The sequence below is a fragment of the Borostomias antarcticus genome, assembly GCF_949987555.1.
Source record: "Borostomias antarcticus genome assembly, chromosome: 8".
NCBI classification, from domain to species: Eukaryota; Metazoa; Chordata; class Actinopteri; order Stomiiformes; family Stomiidae; genus Borostomias; species Borostomias antarcticus.
Window position 1 is genome coordinate 11,425,610 of NC_140241.1, and position 17,393 is coordinate 11,443,002.

At 42.8% G+C, this 17,393-nt stretch overlaps 2 protein-coding genes across 2 annotated transcripts; both read left to right on the forward strand.

Moving 5' to 3' along the window:
* Nucleotides 1-1,465: 1,465 nt before the first annotated feature.
* Nucleotides 1,466-4,411, forward strand: tlr18 (toll-like receptor 18; the record flags this gene model as incomplete). The annotated part of the gene is made up of 3 exons (XM_084442459.1): nucleotides 1,466-2,460; nucleotides 2,677-3,856; nucleotides 3,989-4,411. 3 exons carry the CDS (start codon nucleotides 1,466-1,468, stop codon nucleotides 4,409-4,411), a joined length of 2,598 nt encoding a protein of 865 aa, XP_084298585.1.
* A 9,302-nt stretch (nucleotides 4,412-13,713) lies between these two features.
* Nucleotides 13,714-15,357, forward strand: s100a1 (S100 calcium binding protein A1; the record flags this gene model as incomplete). The annotated part of the gene is made up of 2 exons (XM_084442146.1): nucleotides 13,714-13,854; nucleotides 15,208-15,357. The coding sequence occupies 2 exons, from the start codon at nucleotides 13,714-13,716 to the stop codon at nucleotides 15,355-15,357; spliced, it is 291 nt and encodes a 96-aa protein (XP_084298272.1).
* Between the last annotated feature and the right edge of the window lie 2,036 nt (nucleotides 15,358-17,393).

Genomic DNA, 17,393 nt, shown 5'->3' on the forward strand with positions numbered 1-17,393 from the left:
TACTTCCTGGAAGCCAGCATTGCGAAAACTTTTTTGTGAGGATGTCTGGTCTCTAGGCTAAGACAGACCTACTGTTTCTCCACACCTCGTTTAGCTGTGCAGCACTGGAGAAAGGTCTGCCTGGACTCATTACCATTCGGGGATAGGGGGGGGGGGGGCACTGTATTTCATTAAACCAATCATAATTGTTTCCGGCGAAGCGGTTGCTATGTTGTTGTTGTTTCAGATAGTCTGGATTGAATCTGATTGGGCAGACAGCAGCTGTCGGCCCATTTAGATTCCATTCCATTGCCACTGATTGAGTCATAATAAACATAAAGAAGAGAACCGGCACTCACAAGATAGACAGTATAGTCTTTAAACTGACACATTTCGGCCTGAAGCCATCATCAGCATGATGATGAGGCCAAAATGTGTCCATTTGCCCATTACTATACTGTCTATCTCATGAGTGCCAGTTCTCCTCTTTATTCATTTGTTCATTGAAAAACCAGGAGTTGTGCGTACTCTCACACTTCACTCTATCAGTAATAAACAAATGACAAAACCTCTGTTGAGTCAGATTACCAGAGCAGACTGGTCAACGGACACTTTTTCAAATTACTCCTCGATAGCCATAGAATCTGATAAAGTAGTTGAGTACATAGTGTAGATGTATGTTATCCAAGCCAATATTGGATTATGAGGTGTTCATAGCAGTCTTATATGAGGCTGTTTAATGTATTCAAAGTGAATGGGTAAATATTATTATCTGGATTTTACTGACATTGTAATATCTGTTTAGTTGACATCTGAGGCTGATGCTGCCTCCCTCAGGATTGCACATCATTTTCCTTTCCTTAGCTCTCCTTTGGTGAACTTAAGTTTTCACTTCCCGAGTGGTCAAACCAAATAATTCGACTAGCTGTGTGCCAGGAGTGGCCACAACATGTCAACATGAGATCCTTCTCCGGACTGTTAAGCCTCAGATGTGGAGAATTCAGTTGGCACTGCTGGACCACTTCTTACTGCCAGTAGTGATTGGGTAATTGTGTTGCAACTTATGGCGAAACTCATCCCTCAGTTGAAATACAGAACACCTGTGCCATCAAATTACAACCTTTTCGGTGGTGCATCTGGCTAAGCAGTAGTTTCATGGCGATCCCAGCAAAGAGGCAAGTAAGGGTGGAAGCAAAACACAATTAATTTGCTGCTGGTACACAGCGTTCTCACTGCTGGCAAAAGACTGCCATCATTTACAAAGTTCTGCTTTTGGCTTTGGAACAGAAACGTGTGGCTATTCTGTAATACCAGCTTTCTCAAAAATACTCCTTAACGCTGAAATGTCTTCCTCTTCACACAGTCCTCCCCTTTGTAAATTGAGAAATGTTGGTGTAAGGAGGGAAGCAGTTTGATAATAGTCTTTTGTGCCAAATTGTTTGCAACATTGGATTAATTATACACTTCATGTTTTTACAGAGGCAGAATGAAGCTGCTGAGTGTTGTGTGGTGCAGTCCTCTACTTCTCAGTCTACTCACATCTACAACGCCGTCGGCATCAGCGACCCCCAGTTCAGATGAAGAGAGAGGCCCCTGTCTCATCTCCCACTCTGGTCGCTCAGCCAACTGCGTCGGCAGGCGACTGGATCAGGTTCCATCGAAGCACCTCCCTTCCACACTCGTTCATGTCGACCTCTCCTCCAACGAACTTCAGGCAGTCCACATCAATGACTTCTCCCACATCCCGAACCTTCGCACGCTTATGCTGCAGTTCAACAACATTTCTCTCATTGATGACGATGCTTTTAAGTCCAACCCCCTCCTGGAGCACCTTAACATCTTCAACAATTCCCTGAGTGAAATCCCTGCTAGAGCCCTGCAAACTCTCTCTCATCTAAAACAACTCTACATGTCTAATAACCTTTATCAAAGGGCTACCTTGGTTGGCAGCTTCTCCAGATTGGTCCAACTCCAGACCCTCTCCATGGGTGGTCCGCTTGTCCAGGGTTTAAAGAAAGGGGACTTCCAGCCCTTGGAGAACATAAAATTAAAGCAGTTTGCGATCAAGACTTCATCCAATCTCAGTTACTATGAACCTGGCAGTTTGGAGGTCATCCAGACGGAGCAGATGGGTTTTGACATGGCTATAGATCAAAGACCAAACGCTCTGCCAATGATGCTGCGAGACTTGGCCAACAAGACGTTTTCCACCATCCAATTCCGGAATCTCTTCGAATTCATGTATTACATGGGAGATAAAGACATTTTCAGAGGCTTGCGGGATATCAACATTGATCAGCTCATCTTTCACCGGGGCAAATTTAATGAGAACCTCTTGAGGATGGCTCTGGTGAATCTTCAAGAAACCACAATAAAAAGGCTGAGACTTCAATACATTGACTTTGCCCGTTCACCCACCTTTGTGGATAGTGGCTTGGAGTCTAGTGTGACAAACCTTGTCCTCGATAGACTAGATCTTTGGTAAGTCCGTCAACTCTGCAGGGATATACTTGCTATATAGAATGCACTGAAATATTATGTATTCTAGGATCCAAGGAAATATTTCTGGTGCAACCTTATTTGATGTTATAATTTGCTGGTCTTATTAATGTGCTATGAATTCTAGTAGTTTATTTGTTAACTAAGATGTGGTAGTTCAGCATTCAGCATGTTTAACATCTCAAACTCTATCTCCAGGCATATCAGTAACCCAGACATCTTGCGATTTGACTGGCGTTTCACCTGGCTCAACAGAATCCAACTGCTCTCCATACAGAACGTCAACTTCAATTCCGTGCCTTGCGATTCCTGGCGTGAGATGGCTGACGTGGTGCTCATGGACGCCTCCAACAACAGACTCGTCGACAGCTCCCTTTTCAACCAACGATGTGACTACAGGGGAGCTGTGCCGTCGCTTCATACCTTTGACTTAAACACCAACCACCTCACCAGCCTGAAGGATATCTCCGCCCTAGTCAAGGAGTTCCGGCGGCTAGAGGTCATAGACGTCAGCAACAACCAACTAGGCTCTGCCGAGAAGAGCCAGGACTGCGTGTGGAAACCGAACATCACTCGGCTGATCGCTCACCACAACAAGTTTGAAAGTGGTGCCCTGCAGTGTCTGCCCACCACCCTGCGCTTCCTCGACCTCTCGTACTGCGACCTCGATCAGCTGGACATGGATTACTTCCAGAAAACTGCCGACCTTAAAGAACTCCTCCTCAGTGGCAACAAGATTAAGTTCATCCCCTCAGGTTGGAGGAGTCCCTCACTGCAGTACTTGGCTCTAGATGGGAACTCCTTTGGCCTCATCAGCATGGCTTCCTTTCACGAAATGCCGCGACTATCTGGACTGAAGGCAGGGAACAACCCGTACCATTGCACCTGCGAGCTCCACACCTTCATCGAAGACAACATGTCAAAAGGGAAGGTCAACATCACTGACTGGCCTGAAAACTACAAGTGTTACCACCCCGAAGCTTTTCTCAATACAGTGATAGCAAATTACCTCCCAGCACGCGTGGCCTGCGATATCAGGCTGGTCATCATCATCTCTGTGGCAACCACTGCTGCAGTGGCCCTACTGTTGATGCTAACATGCTACGTGTTTGACATTCCCTGGTACACAAAAGCAATATATCAGATCATAAGAGCCAGATACAGAGCTCATAAGGAAGGGACGGGGGGATCACAGGTCTTTGCCTACCACGCCTTCATCTCCTACAGCCATGCTGATGCCGACTGGGTGAGGGACCATCTGCTGCCCTGCATGGAAACCAGCAAGCCCCCATACCGCCTCTGTGTCCACGAGAGAGACTTCATGCCAGGGAAGTGGATCATCGACAACATCATTGAGAGTATAGAAAGCAGCCGCAAGGTAAGAGCACTCCAGGACATGATTTCACATGTCAACCAAGGAAGAACAACCCCTCCCTCCCACGCACACACACACAAAGTTATAGGTTAATAACGTCATTATGTCTTTCCGAATGTTATTTCTATCCCCTAGGTAATCTTCGTGCTTTCACGCCACTTCGTCGACAGCGAGTGGTGCAATTACGAGCTCTACTTCGCCCAGCAGAGAGCCATCGGCAAGACCTTCAGCGACGTCATCCTGGTGGTGATAGAGCCCCTCGACCCAGAATCACTACCCAGCAAGTACTGTAAGCTCAAGAAGATGCTCAACACCAAGACCTACATCGAGTGGCCACAGCAGGCCAAGCAGCAGGCCTTCTTCTGGGAACAGCTTAAGAGTGTTCTGGGAAAGCCGTCCCTGGCAAGAGAGAGGGATCAGAGCGCCAGGAGTGGCAGCGTCTCCTCCGTGGATGCTGTGTCTGTTATAGAGCTCCCCCTAGAGGAGCGGAGGCCTGATATCTCCATGAAGAGTGCAGAGATTTACGACCAGAGACCAATACCTGTAGCTGTGGCTTGAGCCAATGGTACGAACGTGTTTGGCTCCTAAAATGTATCCTGAGAATACTGTATTTTTCTGACTTCTCTACTGAATCCCTACTGACTCAAATTCAGGTCCAAGTTCAGTTTTATTGTCATGTGTATTGCGCTGTAGCTCGCTCAGCCTTAATAACATAACATGCATAAAAGACACCCCATTGAGCAACTTAATTCCCATCCTGTGGCAGTTGAAATTATGTATTAAACTGGCATCCCACCCTCATTAACACCATGACCTCTCTGATGTTGGCATCCCACCCTCATTAACACCATGACCTCTCTGATGTTTATGTTATCACCAGGTCAAGGGAGCTGGCATCTGCCCTGGCCATCAGCCAAGCCAAGCCAAGCCAAGGAGCCAGCTAACAGGCACTGAAACTCTCCTGCCACCATAATAACAAGCAGGGTGCCAGGAAGACGTGGTGGCCAGATCCTGGAACCCTGAAAGCTCTCAGGGCCACACCTCTTACTGGTTATGATACTAGACATGCATGCCACACACAATCACATGATAGGAATTTCGAATATGCTAATATATTAGTGTTGTGAGACAAGTAGGGCTGGCCTACAGATTTGGAAGTATATGTATAATGCTTAATATACATATAATAGTGTTTATATTTTTAATAATTGTATTTTGTTACAGAGTTTTACTGTGTATTTTACTGCCTTGTATATGGGAATGTAAATATGTGTGTAGCTTGACCCAATATGTGACTCACCATGAAGAAATATAAAGACAATGTACAATGCTGACCTGTAGGTGACACCCTCTCACAATTGGTGGTGTAGTGTAACGTGGTGTGATGTGGTGTGATGTGGTGTGTGTGTGTGTGTGTGTGTGTGTGTGTGTGTGTGTGTGTGTGTGTGCGCGCGTGTATGTGCGTGTGTACTTATAACAACATTTTATTCAGCAATGAACCAAATGTAATTCTGAACTCAAACAGAACAGAACTATGATTCTGAGAAGAAGGTTATTTTAAGATATCTAACACACCGTATGCTCTGAAAACCCCTATATAGTGCCAATGCATTTTTGAAGTACATTGTTATGTCGTTTTTTGTTTATGGATTCAAAATATTAAAATGTATTTTATGCTGTTCTATATTGTTTTTTGTACCGTTATTACATATCTCATTTTATACAAGTAGTTCTGACTGCAAATAAAGCTATATTTAGGTAGGCTAACAGCATGCACTGTGTTATGACTTGTGTGAAAGGTTCTACACATTGTTAGAGGTTCATTTAGTTGGTTGTACTGATGCTCCAAGAGGAATATCAGACAGCTGCCTCAGTTTCTCCTCACAAACGGTAAAGTGAGTGTGTAAAGGTGAGTGTGTAAAGTCAAAGTCAGATTTATTTGTCACATACTGCATCATACAGGTACGAGATACAAACGAGATGTGATTTTTCCCCCCATAATAGGTTCTAGACTGTGCACAAACTAAGCAATATAAAGAGGTAAAAATATAAAAGAAACAATGTGCTATCTAAATACAAGATACAATGCAGAGAGAAGAGGCTGTCCGGGTGACTGGGATGAACTTGAAACATAGAGACCATCATTTCACTTATCGCTCCAGTATTGAGGTAGCTGCAGTTTTTATGCCGGCTCTCACTGGGCTACAATGGAAGTCAGTGAGGTATACGTGACTGCGTTGAAAAACTATGATGAATGTGCTTTTCTGAGACAGGAAGCACAGAGTGTAATCTTATCAGTCTCAGTATGATCTCCTGTGAAATGTATCGCAATCCGAATATTTTTAGGTGTTTGGCATGACTTGCACATAGTCCTGTGTGGGAACAGTGAAAACAGGCACCAGGGGAATGCTTATGTCCAGGTCATGCCAAACATGTGCAAACTTTCAGATTGTGATACATTTCACAGGAGAGCATACTGAGACACCTTACACCCTTTGCTTCCCATCTCAGAAAACCACTTTATCATAGTTTTTCCAACGCTTTTACGTATGCCCCACTGACTTCCATTGTAGCCCCAATGAAAGCCTTCAGAAAAACTGCAGCTAGCTCAATACTGGAACGATCAGTGAAATGATCTATGGTCTGTTTCAGGTTCATGGGAGACAGACTACAAATAGGACTAAATGTCCAAAATAGCACACTACCCCTTTAAATGATGTACAGTTGTGCAGTTGACAAAACTTTGTCGAAGTTGTTGTATGAAGCTTATAGAACTCCTCTTTTTCTGGGTCACTCAGATCAACATTTACTCAAAAGATTACCCCAGCAATGTGCGCACAGGCTGGGTTGTTGTGGCCATGATGAGCAGAGATAAATTATGGTGAGGTGAGGTTCCACCACATTAGCATCTCATGTTAATTTCCCATAGGCTTTTTTTTTTTAATCCTTATATTTTGAGAATTCAGTAATGAACCAGGCTAATAATTCATCAGAGGAATCGTGACCAGAAGTCCTTATGATAGAAGCCAAAAGTCCATATATCAACGTCGTTTTAAGAAAATCACGTTTTATTCGCAGTAGCATTGAGAAATACTACACTACCCACCATCCTTTACTCAAGGTTCCCCGGGCTTACACAGACATTGGAAAATCTGCTTTTTCTTTTAATGCCTCTCACTCCTGGAATGCCCTCCAACGCTTTTTAAAACATGACTCAATGCCATCATTTTTAAAGTTCATGTCCATGATTATAAACCATTGTACATATGTCTGTAATTGTTTTAGTATATCTTAACATTTTTTTACTATTTTTATATTGAGTTTATCCATTTAGTTACTGTTTTTATATACCTTCCTTTGTGTCTGTCCTTTTGTTGTTGCTGTCGTTGTTTATGTTTTGTTCGCTCGTCGTCACTGTAAATGAGGGCAACCTCAGTGCCTCTCGAGCATAATTAAAGGTTTGAAATGAAATGAAATGAAATCCTCAAGCGGTGTTGTTACCATGGAAATGTGTACACTGTCAACGGTTGGGCACAGGCTACTGAGTGACTGACGTTTTTGTGCGTGGCTGTAAGCCAGCGCACCAAATACAGCAAATGTCTGGTTGTCACTCCCTCCCTCCCTCCCTCCTTCCCTCCCTTCCTCCGTCGGGTTGTTGACCTGCAGTTCTATGTTGCTATGACAAGAGGCAGTGGGTTTTTGTGCATGTAGCAAATATCAGTTTGCAAAGATAGCAAATGTCCAGTTGTCACTCCCTCCCTCCCTCTCTTTGTCGTGTTGTTGATCTGCAGTTCTATGTTGCTACCACAAGAAGCAGTGTTTTTTGTGCATGGCTGTAAGCCAGCGCACCTAGACAAGAGGCAGTGGGTTTGTGCATGGCTGTAAGCCAGCGCACCTAGAATAGCGTTTGTCCAGTTATCAGTCCCTCCCTCCCTCCCTCCGGTCAATGTTAACCTGTGTGGTGACTTTTGGTTTCTGGTCGTAAGGAAGAAGAATCAGATCCGTCGATGCAAGTTTCAATATTTTATTGAATCTCTGGCATCAAAATCACACTGCGCAGTTGTGATGAGTTCACTCTCCAATTGTCTAGCATGAACTAAACTAACAGCGCATCGCTCGAATTATATGAAAAGGTGTTTCCCAAAATTGTCCTGTTCTTCGTTACCTTTTTCTAAAGTTAGACAGTTTAATGGTTCAGTTATACAGATCCTGTGTGCCCTGTTTGTGTGACGGTGTGTGTGTATTTGGGTTGACTCTATGGAAACCAGCGCTCTGCTATGAGACACCTAATCCTATAGACAGAAATTTGATGCCTAGTGAATATATAGGTTTTTCTAAAAGACACAATGTCATATAGGTGGCAATAGTGAATATATGGATTTCTCTAAAAGGCACTTAATGTCATATAGGTTGCAATAGTGAATATATGGATTTCTCTAAAAGGCACTTAATGTCATATAGGTTGGATAAGAAGCACTAAGTAATATATGGGTGGGTATATAGGTAATATTAACACTTAACAGTGACAAAGATTACATATAAGAGGCAAGTTGGAATTCAGAAGCAAGTTTGAAACTGTTTGAGCGAGAGGAGTATCATTCGCAATGGTTTTTGGGATACGTAGTTTTATTCACTCTTACAATAGTCTAATAGGGAGGGGAAGTGAAAACATGCACCCCTAGCGAATTTGTTCCTATCGGAGAGGAGTTTCATAGACTGAATTTTCTAATAATTACTACGAAGTCATTTCGGTGAAGTTATCAAAACAAAAACTTGTGTCTTTCCAGTAATAACCTACTAACTGTGAGAATTTCAAACAGTATTTCGCCTTCTTTCAAATTTTTTAAGTTGCTCCATTCATTTCATAAATGGACTTCAAAGCCGGCGCGCTTATGTACGTCACTCATGAGAAAAATGCTATGCTTTGCGCCAGATTGCTCCCATCGGTATGACACAAATGGTTGCAAATTCTGCTCATTTCCAAGAGATTCCAAAGAGCTGGAAAGATGGATACGAATAATAAGTTGAGTTGAATTGCATATGGATAGTGCTACGTTGTGAAATGTCATAACCAAAGCCTCCTATTAACGTGAGCTGGTTAGGATGGTATTAGCTGGTCAGACTGGTCTTAGCTGGTCTGATCCGCAGGTGCGCCTGGCTATTCTTACTGGTCCGTAACCCTAACCTTAACCCCTAACCGTAATAGGCTCACTTATGATGCTAACTCACCTTAACATGATATGACCGGTCCTTCATGCAGTAACACAGGGGTGTCAAACTCTGGCCCGCGGGCCAAATTTGGCCCGCAGTATAATTATATTTGGCCCGCGAGGCAATACCAAATGACTACTAGAGCTGGCCCGCCAGTATTATACAGCGCATTCACCGCTAATACTACAAATCCCATAATGCTCTGCTGTTGGTTTGGCGCGTCAATCAAGACAGGACCCAGAAACGCCCTCTCTTCTGTGACAGTAGTCATAGCAATCTCATACTACAACTGTAACCGTGTTACCCCTTCTTGAAAATGGCGAAAAGAAAGGCAGAAAACAGAAGCTTTACGTTATGTAACGTCTCACTGTGATAGAGACACCTGTGTTGACCTAGCCGGCCGCTGTGTTTGCTCTGTTCCTGTTCATTAAATCCTGTCTGCCTTCTTGCCGGCCTGTCTGCCTGGCTGTCTGTCTGCATGCCGGCTGTAGGACAGTCAGGGTTTTACAAGCTTCTCTACTGAGCAGATGGAGCACCAACACTTGTGTCTGAGGGTGTATTCACATATGTTAGTGCACACCATTGATGCGCACCAAAAGCGAAAGTGATAAGTGCATATTCAATGTTAAAGCAAAACTTGTTTGGGTCCATATTAAAATTTTCATTTGTTCAATGTTGGCCCGCGACTTTGTTCAGGTTTTAAATTTTGGCCCACTGTGTATTTGAGTTTGACACCCCTGCAGTAACAGCTCCCCCTGTGAATAGCGGCTATTTCTACATGGCCAGATCTAAAATGATTGTCAGCACGTGGGATGCACTTCTTGTTATTGCTGAAGTATTCTGCCAGCCATGAAATGCATATCGGCATTTTCGTAGGTGTACTGATTTGTAATTTGGTTGTATTTTGTAAGTTGTTAGCTGGTAGAGTTAGCAAGCTCGCAGAAGCACACAAAATGACGTCATGCATGTCGTATGTAGTTCAATTACCACCTCGTTATTAAAAATATATACATAATTCAGATTGTGATCGAAAATTAACTATGACCACCAGAATCAATAAAGTTTGTTTGCAAGTATATCATATTTAATCCATTCTAGGCTACTAACTTTTCGATGTAGACCGAGATATAATTTTTCTGAAAATGTGCTATGAGGAATCCCATTAATTCTCCTGGCATTAGGGGGTGATGGTACCAAATGTAGTCCTAGACATGCCATCTTTGTGTCATCCACAGGTGTATCAAGTGGTCTAATAGGGAGGGAAAGTGAAAACATGCGCCCCTAGCGGATTTGTTCCTATCGGAGAGGAGTTTCAATGTAAACTCCCATAGACCGGATTTTCTAATAATTACTACAAAGCCATTTCGGTGAAGTTATCAAAACAAAAACTTGTGAGTGTCTTTACAGTAATAACCTACTAACCGTGAGAATTTCAAACAGTATTTCGCTTTCTTTCAAATTTTCGAAATTGCTCCATTCCTCCAGTCAAAGTCAATGGAATTTAAGAAAAATATTTTCATAATTCGGATTGTGATTGAAAATCAACTATGATCACCAGAATCAATAAAGTTTGTCTCCAAGTATTTGCCGTTTAAGGCATTCTACTAACTTTTTGGTGTCGACAAAGATATAATTATTCAAAAGACGTGTCTATGAGAAATCCCATTCATTCTCTCGGCATTAGGAACGCTACCACTAGGGGGCGATGAGATTACTTTCCCTCCCTATTGGCTCTAGTGCAGGCATTCCCAAACTGTGAGGCGGGCCTTTCCTGGGGGGCCCCAAAGAAATTCAGGGGAGGCGCGGAGGGATGGTTAGAAAAAAAATAATTTAAAAACATGTTTTTTTATTTTTTAAATGTCTGGTTTTTATGAATGAAACGTGATTTTAAAGGTCAGAAGATCTAAATAAATAATGGGATAGATGTATAGCCTAGTGAATTTGCGGATAGTGCAGAGAGAGCCTCCCCCCGCAGGCATGAATGTATTGTGTGAAAACGTCATAACTTTAGCAACAGGTGCCACAGAGCTAACTTAGCTGTGTAACGTTATGGGCTAGATAACGCTGCCTTGCATAATGGACACATTTGGGGGGTTGGGGGGGGGCGCGGGTGTGTCACTGTTTTCAGAGGGGAGGCCCACATTGATGGAGTTTAGGAACCCATGCTCTACTGCATAGAATCCTATGCAATCAGATAAATTGACACACCTGTGTAGGGCACAAATATGGCAGGTCTACCTTTTTTTCAACCTTTTTTTCATCCCGTCCCCCCCCCAAAATGTGCTCCAATACATATGTTTAAAGGTCACGATTCGTCTGATAAATAATTAGCTGGGTTCATGACTCAATTCTTGAAATATAAGTTGTTGTTGTTGTTTTTTTAAGTCTATGGGAATTAACAATGCGATGTTAATGTGGTGGAACCCCCCCCCCCCCCAAAAAAAAAACCCAAAAAGAAACAGGGGGGGTTATTGCATTTAACATAGGAAAAGCCAATGTAGGCCTCTTGCCAGAACTCACAAGTGCATCTCCTTTCTAAAACAAGTGACTAAGAGCATAGGCTAATCTAGTTCTGAAGGCAAAGTGAAGAATAGCAATCTAAAAATAGGCCTATAATAGGTGCTTAAGAGGGAGTGGTAGTATTTCTTGAAGAGATGAGTTTTGAGCCTGCGGCGAATTAGATGGGCAGCGATTCTGCTGTCATAACGTCAGTGGACTGTTCATTCCACCACTGCGGGGCCAGGGCGAGAATGAATCGTCTCTTTTCTCCACCCGACTTATCTTGCCAGGGAAAGCAAAGTGCAATGCAATACGGAAACTAAATGGCATGTAAATATTAATGACTCAGAAGTAAGATATGTAGGCCTAGGTTAGTGATGATGAATAGGCCTTTGTCTTTAGCAGACCTGTTTTTTCAGAATATTTTTAAAATCCCCAAACACATGTAGGCTAGGCTACTTAACAATTTAATTAGGTATGTGTAGTTTATCTCCAATGAAAATATGCACGCATATTAGGCATTTATTATATATAGGAGAGTGTAGACTGACAGGAAAGGTGGGACAGAAAGAGGAGGAGAGGGGGGGACATGCAGCATATGGTCCGGGAGGGATTCAAACCCGGGCCGCTGACTGCGGTAGGTATTTGAACATTGTAGCTACTGCCCTGCTTCCACTCCAAGAGAAGGCGGAAGTCAATTCTGTTAGGCTATTTGAGAATTGAGCCCACCTGTTCATGGTTCACCCGACACGACGCGCCAGTACCTCTGTCTATTCCGTCGGAGCCTTAAATGGCCAAGTGAAGTGACTTGTACCGGAGCATGACAAGTGCCACCGGAGCCAGAGGGAGGCGCCCGATTTATATCACAGGTGAGAGGCCGCCTTATAACAGATGAGATGAAGTAGGAAGTCTCATCTTCTCTACTGTTTCTCTTCGTCGTTGAGGTGAGTGGCAAATTATAGTTTCTCGTTTTTGTCATGTTCAATTGCCTTATCCTGGTTGGTCGGATAGACAAGCAGCCCCAAAAGAGACTGTTTTTTTCTTGCTAAAAGCCAGAAAAGGAAAGAACTGTGGTGTCTCTTGTAGAAGTAGCCTAATGCTGTGCAATATTTTATTGCCTCATGGAATTTTTATTTTGGGTTTCTTTGGGTGCACTTTATAGTCCTGCCCTACACAGAAGCTGTAGCCTATGCAGTTGTATAGCCTATCTTCCAAGATGCTCAAGTAACAGCTTAAATATTTTCCTACTATTGGTTTTCTCCAATTAGCTTGTCTTGTATCACAGTAGCTACTGTAATTTATGTCCCTCCACACAATGGGAGACATACTGTAACTAGACCTAAGTCACTTGATTTGTTTGTTTTCGTTTGATTTAGCCTAATTAAACCGCAAATAGTGCTGTCTGCATCAAACAGGCCACCCTTTCTGTAGCTTAAATTACAAAGATGGCTGCAGGTGCCCCCTCATTCTCCCACACACAAAACTACTGTGCATTATTGAAGAGTCACTGTCTCTCAGCTGGGGGTGGACATCATCAGCCTGCCTATGGGGGACCCTAATCTCCACGAGACACATGATCGTTAGGAGAGACTTAAGAAGGGGTCAGAATGAACCTGCCTCAATAATGCAAGGTGTCTGTGTGTGTGTATATATATATATACACACTACATTTTAGATCTGCAACATTTGAGGATTGTATGTAGGATTGCCCAGCCCAGGGTGAAGGCTTTGGCTCTGTATGTAACTGCTTCTGGCCTTTAATGGGAACCAGGTGATTATGATCTTCTTGATTTATCAAACACTCTATCAAATAATGCAGGTTATTGAGATCAGATGTGGTATAGGAGATGTGGTATATGATGCACCATGTGGTGGATATTGTGACAGCCAGGAATTCAGATTACTGGTTAGTACTATAGCTATCCATCCTCTAAATGGTTTATGTATCACATAGATACTGGTCTGTCTTTGCCTAGGCCATGTCCAGTTTTAAAAGGGGAACATAAGTCTTATGTATTTGCATAGAGGAACTGATAAGCAGTTAACATTCAAATTGACCTCTGCTGTAAAATCCGTCTGGTGTGCACCGTCAAATGGTTCAGTTGAATAACGCTCTGTTTGCTCCCAAGGTATCCATCACAGAACAAAACATGGCTTCCAAACTAGAGACTGCGATGGAGGGGCTGATCCGAGTCTTCCACACCTATTCCTCCAGAGAGGGAGACAGGTACAAACTGAGCAAGGCTGAGCTGAAGAGTCTGCTGCAAGGAGAACTCTGTGGCTTTCTGGCGGTGGGTTGGCCTTTGCCATATTCAAGGATGTTTTTACATTAGTCATTTAGCAGACACTTTTCTCCAAAGCGACTTAAGGGGAGACACTACAGTTGAATAGGATTTTTTTTTCCTTTAAAGATATCCTCATTAATTTTTACCAGTTTTATCTTCACATCAAGATAAATATTTTTGTATTACATTTTCTCTCTCAAAAAAAAGTTAAGGTATGCAAATTAGGCAATAACTCATTAAATATGGATACATTTGCATCCATTTCGGTACCTACCATCTAAACAATGGATAAAGTCATGCTTAAAGTTTCTTTTGTTTTGACAATATACTAAAAACTTAAATATTTACAGCTGGGTTTGTGAATACAAGCTTATTTTCAAGATATTGAAAAAATACTGCATACAGCCATCCACCATATTTTTTGGCATATTTTTAGACAGGAAATGCAACCTAAAATGAAAAGACAAGATATTCACAATTCCAGCTGTAAATATTTGCAGAATACATCTGAGAATCAGTATGTAAAGTTTAGTGAATGCACCTTCCCTGGAAGTTGAGATAGCAGGTAGGCCTACCGAGTGATGTCAGGTACTGAAAAAACATAATTTTAAGAAAATGGCCGATAAAGATAAGCATTATGAATTCATATGCTTATTTCACAGGTACAACAATTTGGAAAATAGCAGTTTTTAATAAAGTCTCGCCATTTCTCTGTTAATGTAGTGATAGTATAGCCTACATGTTATAGTAGAAGAATATTGAAAAATCTGAAAATAGAAGTTCGGAAGGAAAAACACAATTTTGACTGTAGTGTCTCCCCAACGCAATTGTTCTAACGTACAGTAGGAAGTCGGTGTACTACTACTAGCCAGAACTCACAAGTGCATCTCCTTCCTAAAACAAGTGACTAAGAGCATAATCTAGTGCTAAACCCAAAGTACAGGAGTAGCAAACTAAAAATATAATGGGTGCTTAAGAGGGAGGATCCTGGTAGTACTTCTTAAAGAGGTGAGTTTTGAGTCTGCGGAAAAAGATGGGCAGCGACTCTGCTGTCCTGACGTCAGTTTTGTCATAAAGTATGTACAGTACAAGATACAGTACAGGTAGAACGAAATACTCGGTCACAGGTTCCACCGATTGTCCACAGGGTGTCTGTATGGTCTAGCATGCTCCACACGAGGCTGACATCTTATACATTGCTAAGAGCACTGATGCTTAGAGAATAGCTGTGGTGGTATTTTGTAAGAATGTATACATGGGAACCTGTCACCTACTGCAAGTTAGTGTATTCTCACTAGAGACCACAGTGAAAACATTTCAGAATAGACTGACACGTTTCCTCTCGCTCTGCTTCCCCAGGCCAGTAAGGACCCCATGGTGGTGGAGAAGATCATGACGGACCTGGACGAGAACAAGGACGGCCAAGTGGACTTCCAGGAGTTTGTGGTCCTGGTGGCGGCGCTGACGGTTGCCTGTAATGAGTTCTTTGTGGAAAGCTTGAGAGAATGAGTTCAAATCAGGTGGTTTTTCTACTCTGCATTCCCCCTTTAATAAAAATAGAGAACATCTACAGCCTTAAGTGTGTGTGTGTGTGTGTGTGTGTGCATAGTATAGAGAATGTTTAATCAGTGTGTAATATAGTTAAGATGGTCTTGTCTCTGACAACAATTTCGATACAAATGATGGATACATTTGAGCAAAGTCTCTCAGGGATTCTTTTGTGTCTACCATCCTTTTTGAATTCAAACTATCATGTAATCCGTTCTGGTTTGTGGAACTTATATTTCTGTCTGTGAGTCGGCAGGCGGAGTGACACTCAGATCAGTCTAGAGCCAGCGCTTGTCAATGTCAACAAAGTGCGAGCACGAGTGACAGAAAGAGACTTTACTCATATTTAATTTGTTTTTGGGTGAACTTTGGTTGTTTGGGGGTGTTTTGGTGGATGTGGAAAGGCTAACGTGACTTCATTGTGTTGCACCAGCATTAGCCACCAGTGGAAATTGGAACGACCCAAAACTCTCTAAGAAATGGAATTAACTGAAAATTATCTCCATCAGTCAAAAACCTCATAAGTCGAAAATGAGGCCCTAGTTCAAAAATTCCAGAATATATAAGAGCCCACACATATGGTTGTAGCTAAATTATTTTGGACAGTTGTTATATAGCACCCTTGCTTCTGTGCTAGTCTCATGCTCCAGACTCCCTCTAGACTACTTCTCTACAGACTCCTGCTCCAGGGTTTCAACATATAACACATTTGACTTGAGCTAAAGTTCATATCCTTCCATTTTGGTGGCGGTGGCTCAGGAGGTAGAGCGGGTCGTCCAATGATTGTAGGGCCGGCGGTTCGAATCCCGGCTCCTCTTTGGGCAAGACACCAACCCAAATTGCTCCCAATGAGCAATTGCTAGAATGGCAGGTGCTGGCAGTGGTGTGTGAAAGTGTGTTTGAGTGAATATGAGGCCATTGTAAATGATATAAGTGCAGTTAATTTACCATGATCAGACTGATAAAGCTGTCTTGTGTTCAGCATAGGTTCCACTGTCTGTGGGGATTTTAATAGTCAGGGACGTATGTTGACTATAAGCTTCTCTTAAAAATAAAGACCAGAGTGAGCAAATCTCCCGCAGCTGGGGGAGCTGATTAGGATGTACCCAGCCAGACTGAGCAGACGCAAAGCCTGACTTACCCAGCAGACGCTGCGAGTGGCTGCAGCGGAAAGCACTGCTAGTGGGAGCCTGCAGGCTACAGATCCTGTGCTCATTACTAACCGAGTGGGCGATGGTGTGTTCAGGTGGAACAGAACCTTTTAAAAGGCCTAACACAATGCAGTATCAAGCAACTGAACACCACGGCTAATGTGGGGCTGCTTCCTCAATTATGTAACGGTCACTTGTCGCTCAGGTCATTTGCATTTAACGTCCTCAGTAACACAAGCCCGTGTGTGAGGGTATCGCTGGCTCATTTGAAGCATGGCATGTGGTTTTACAGTTGAGTTAGATTAGTCAGGAGGATGTCTCTGGTATACAGCAGTGGTACTGTAGTTAGAGATTAGTCAGGAGAACGTGTATAAGGTGTACTGCAGTAGAGATTCAGGAGAACGTGTATAAGGTGTACTGCAGTAGAGATAAGTCAGGAGAACGTGTATAAGGTGTACTGTAGTAGTTAGAGATTATTCAGGAGAACGTGTATAAGGTGTACTGCAGTAGTTAGAGATTAGTCAGGAGAACGTCTCTAAGGTACTGTAGTAGTTGAGATTAGTCAGGAGAACGTCTATAGATGTAGAGTACTGCAGTGGCAGTTATTCATAGACAATGGGAGAGGAGAGGTGGGGGTACATTTTTTCAACCTTCTCTGGAAAATTCTTTTGCATGCTCATGTGAATACATGAAAAGATGGCGCCATCTTGTGTCGGCAAAATGTACCAGCTGGTTAGGTCATACTAACACTAAACACTACATCTTATTTCTCTTCCACGCATCTCAATGCAAAGATACCTAGTCTGTTGGTGGTGTGTTTATGTGTGCATATTTATGTGGGCCAAC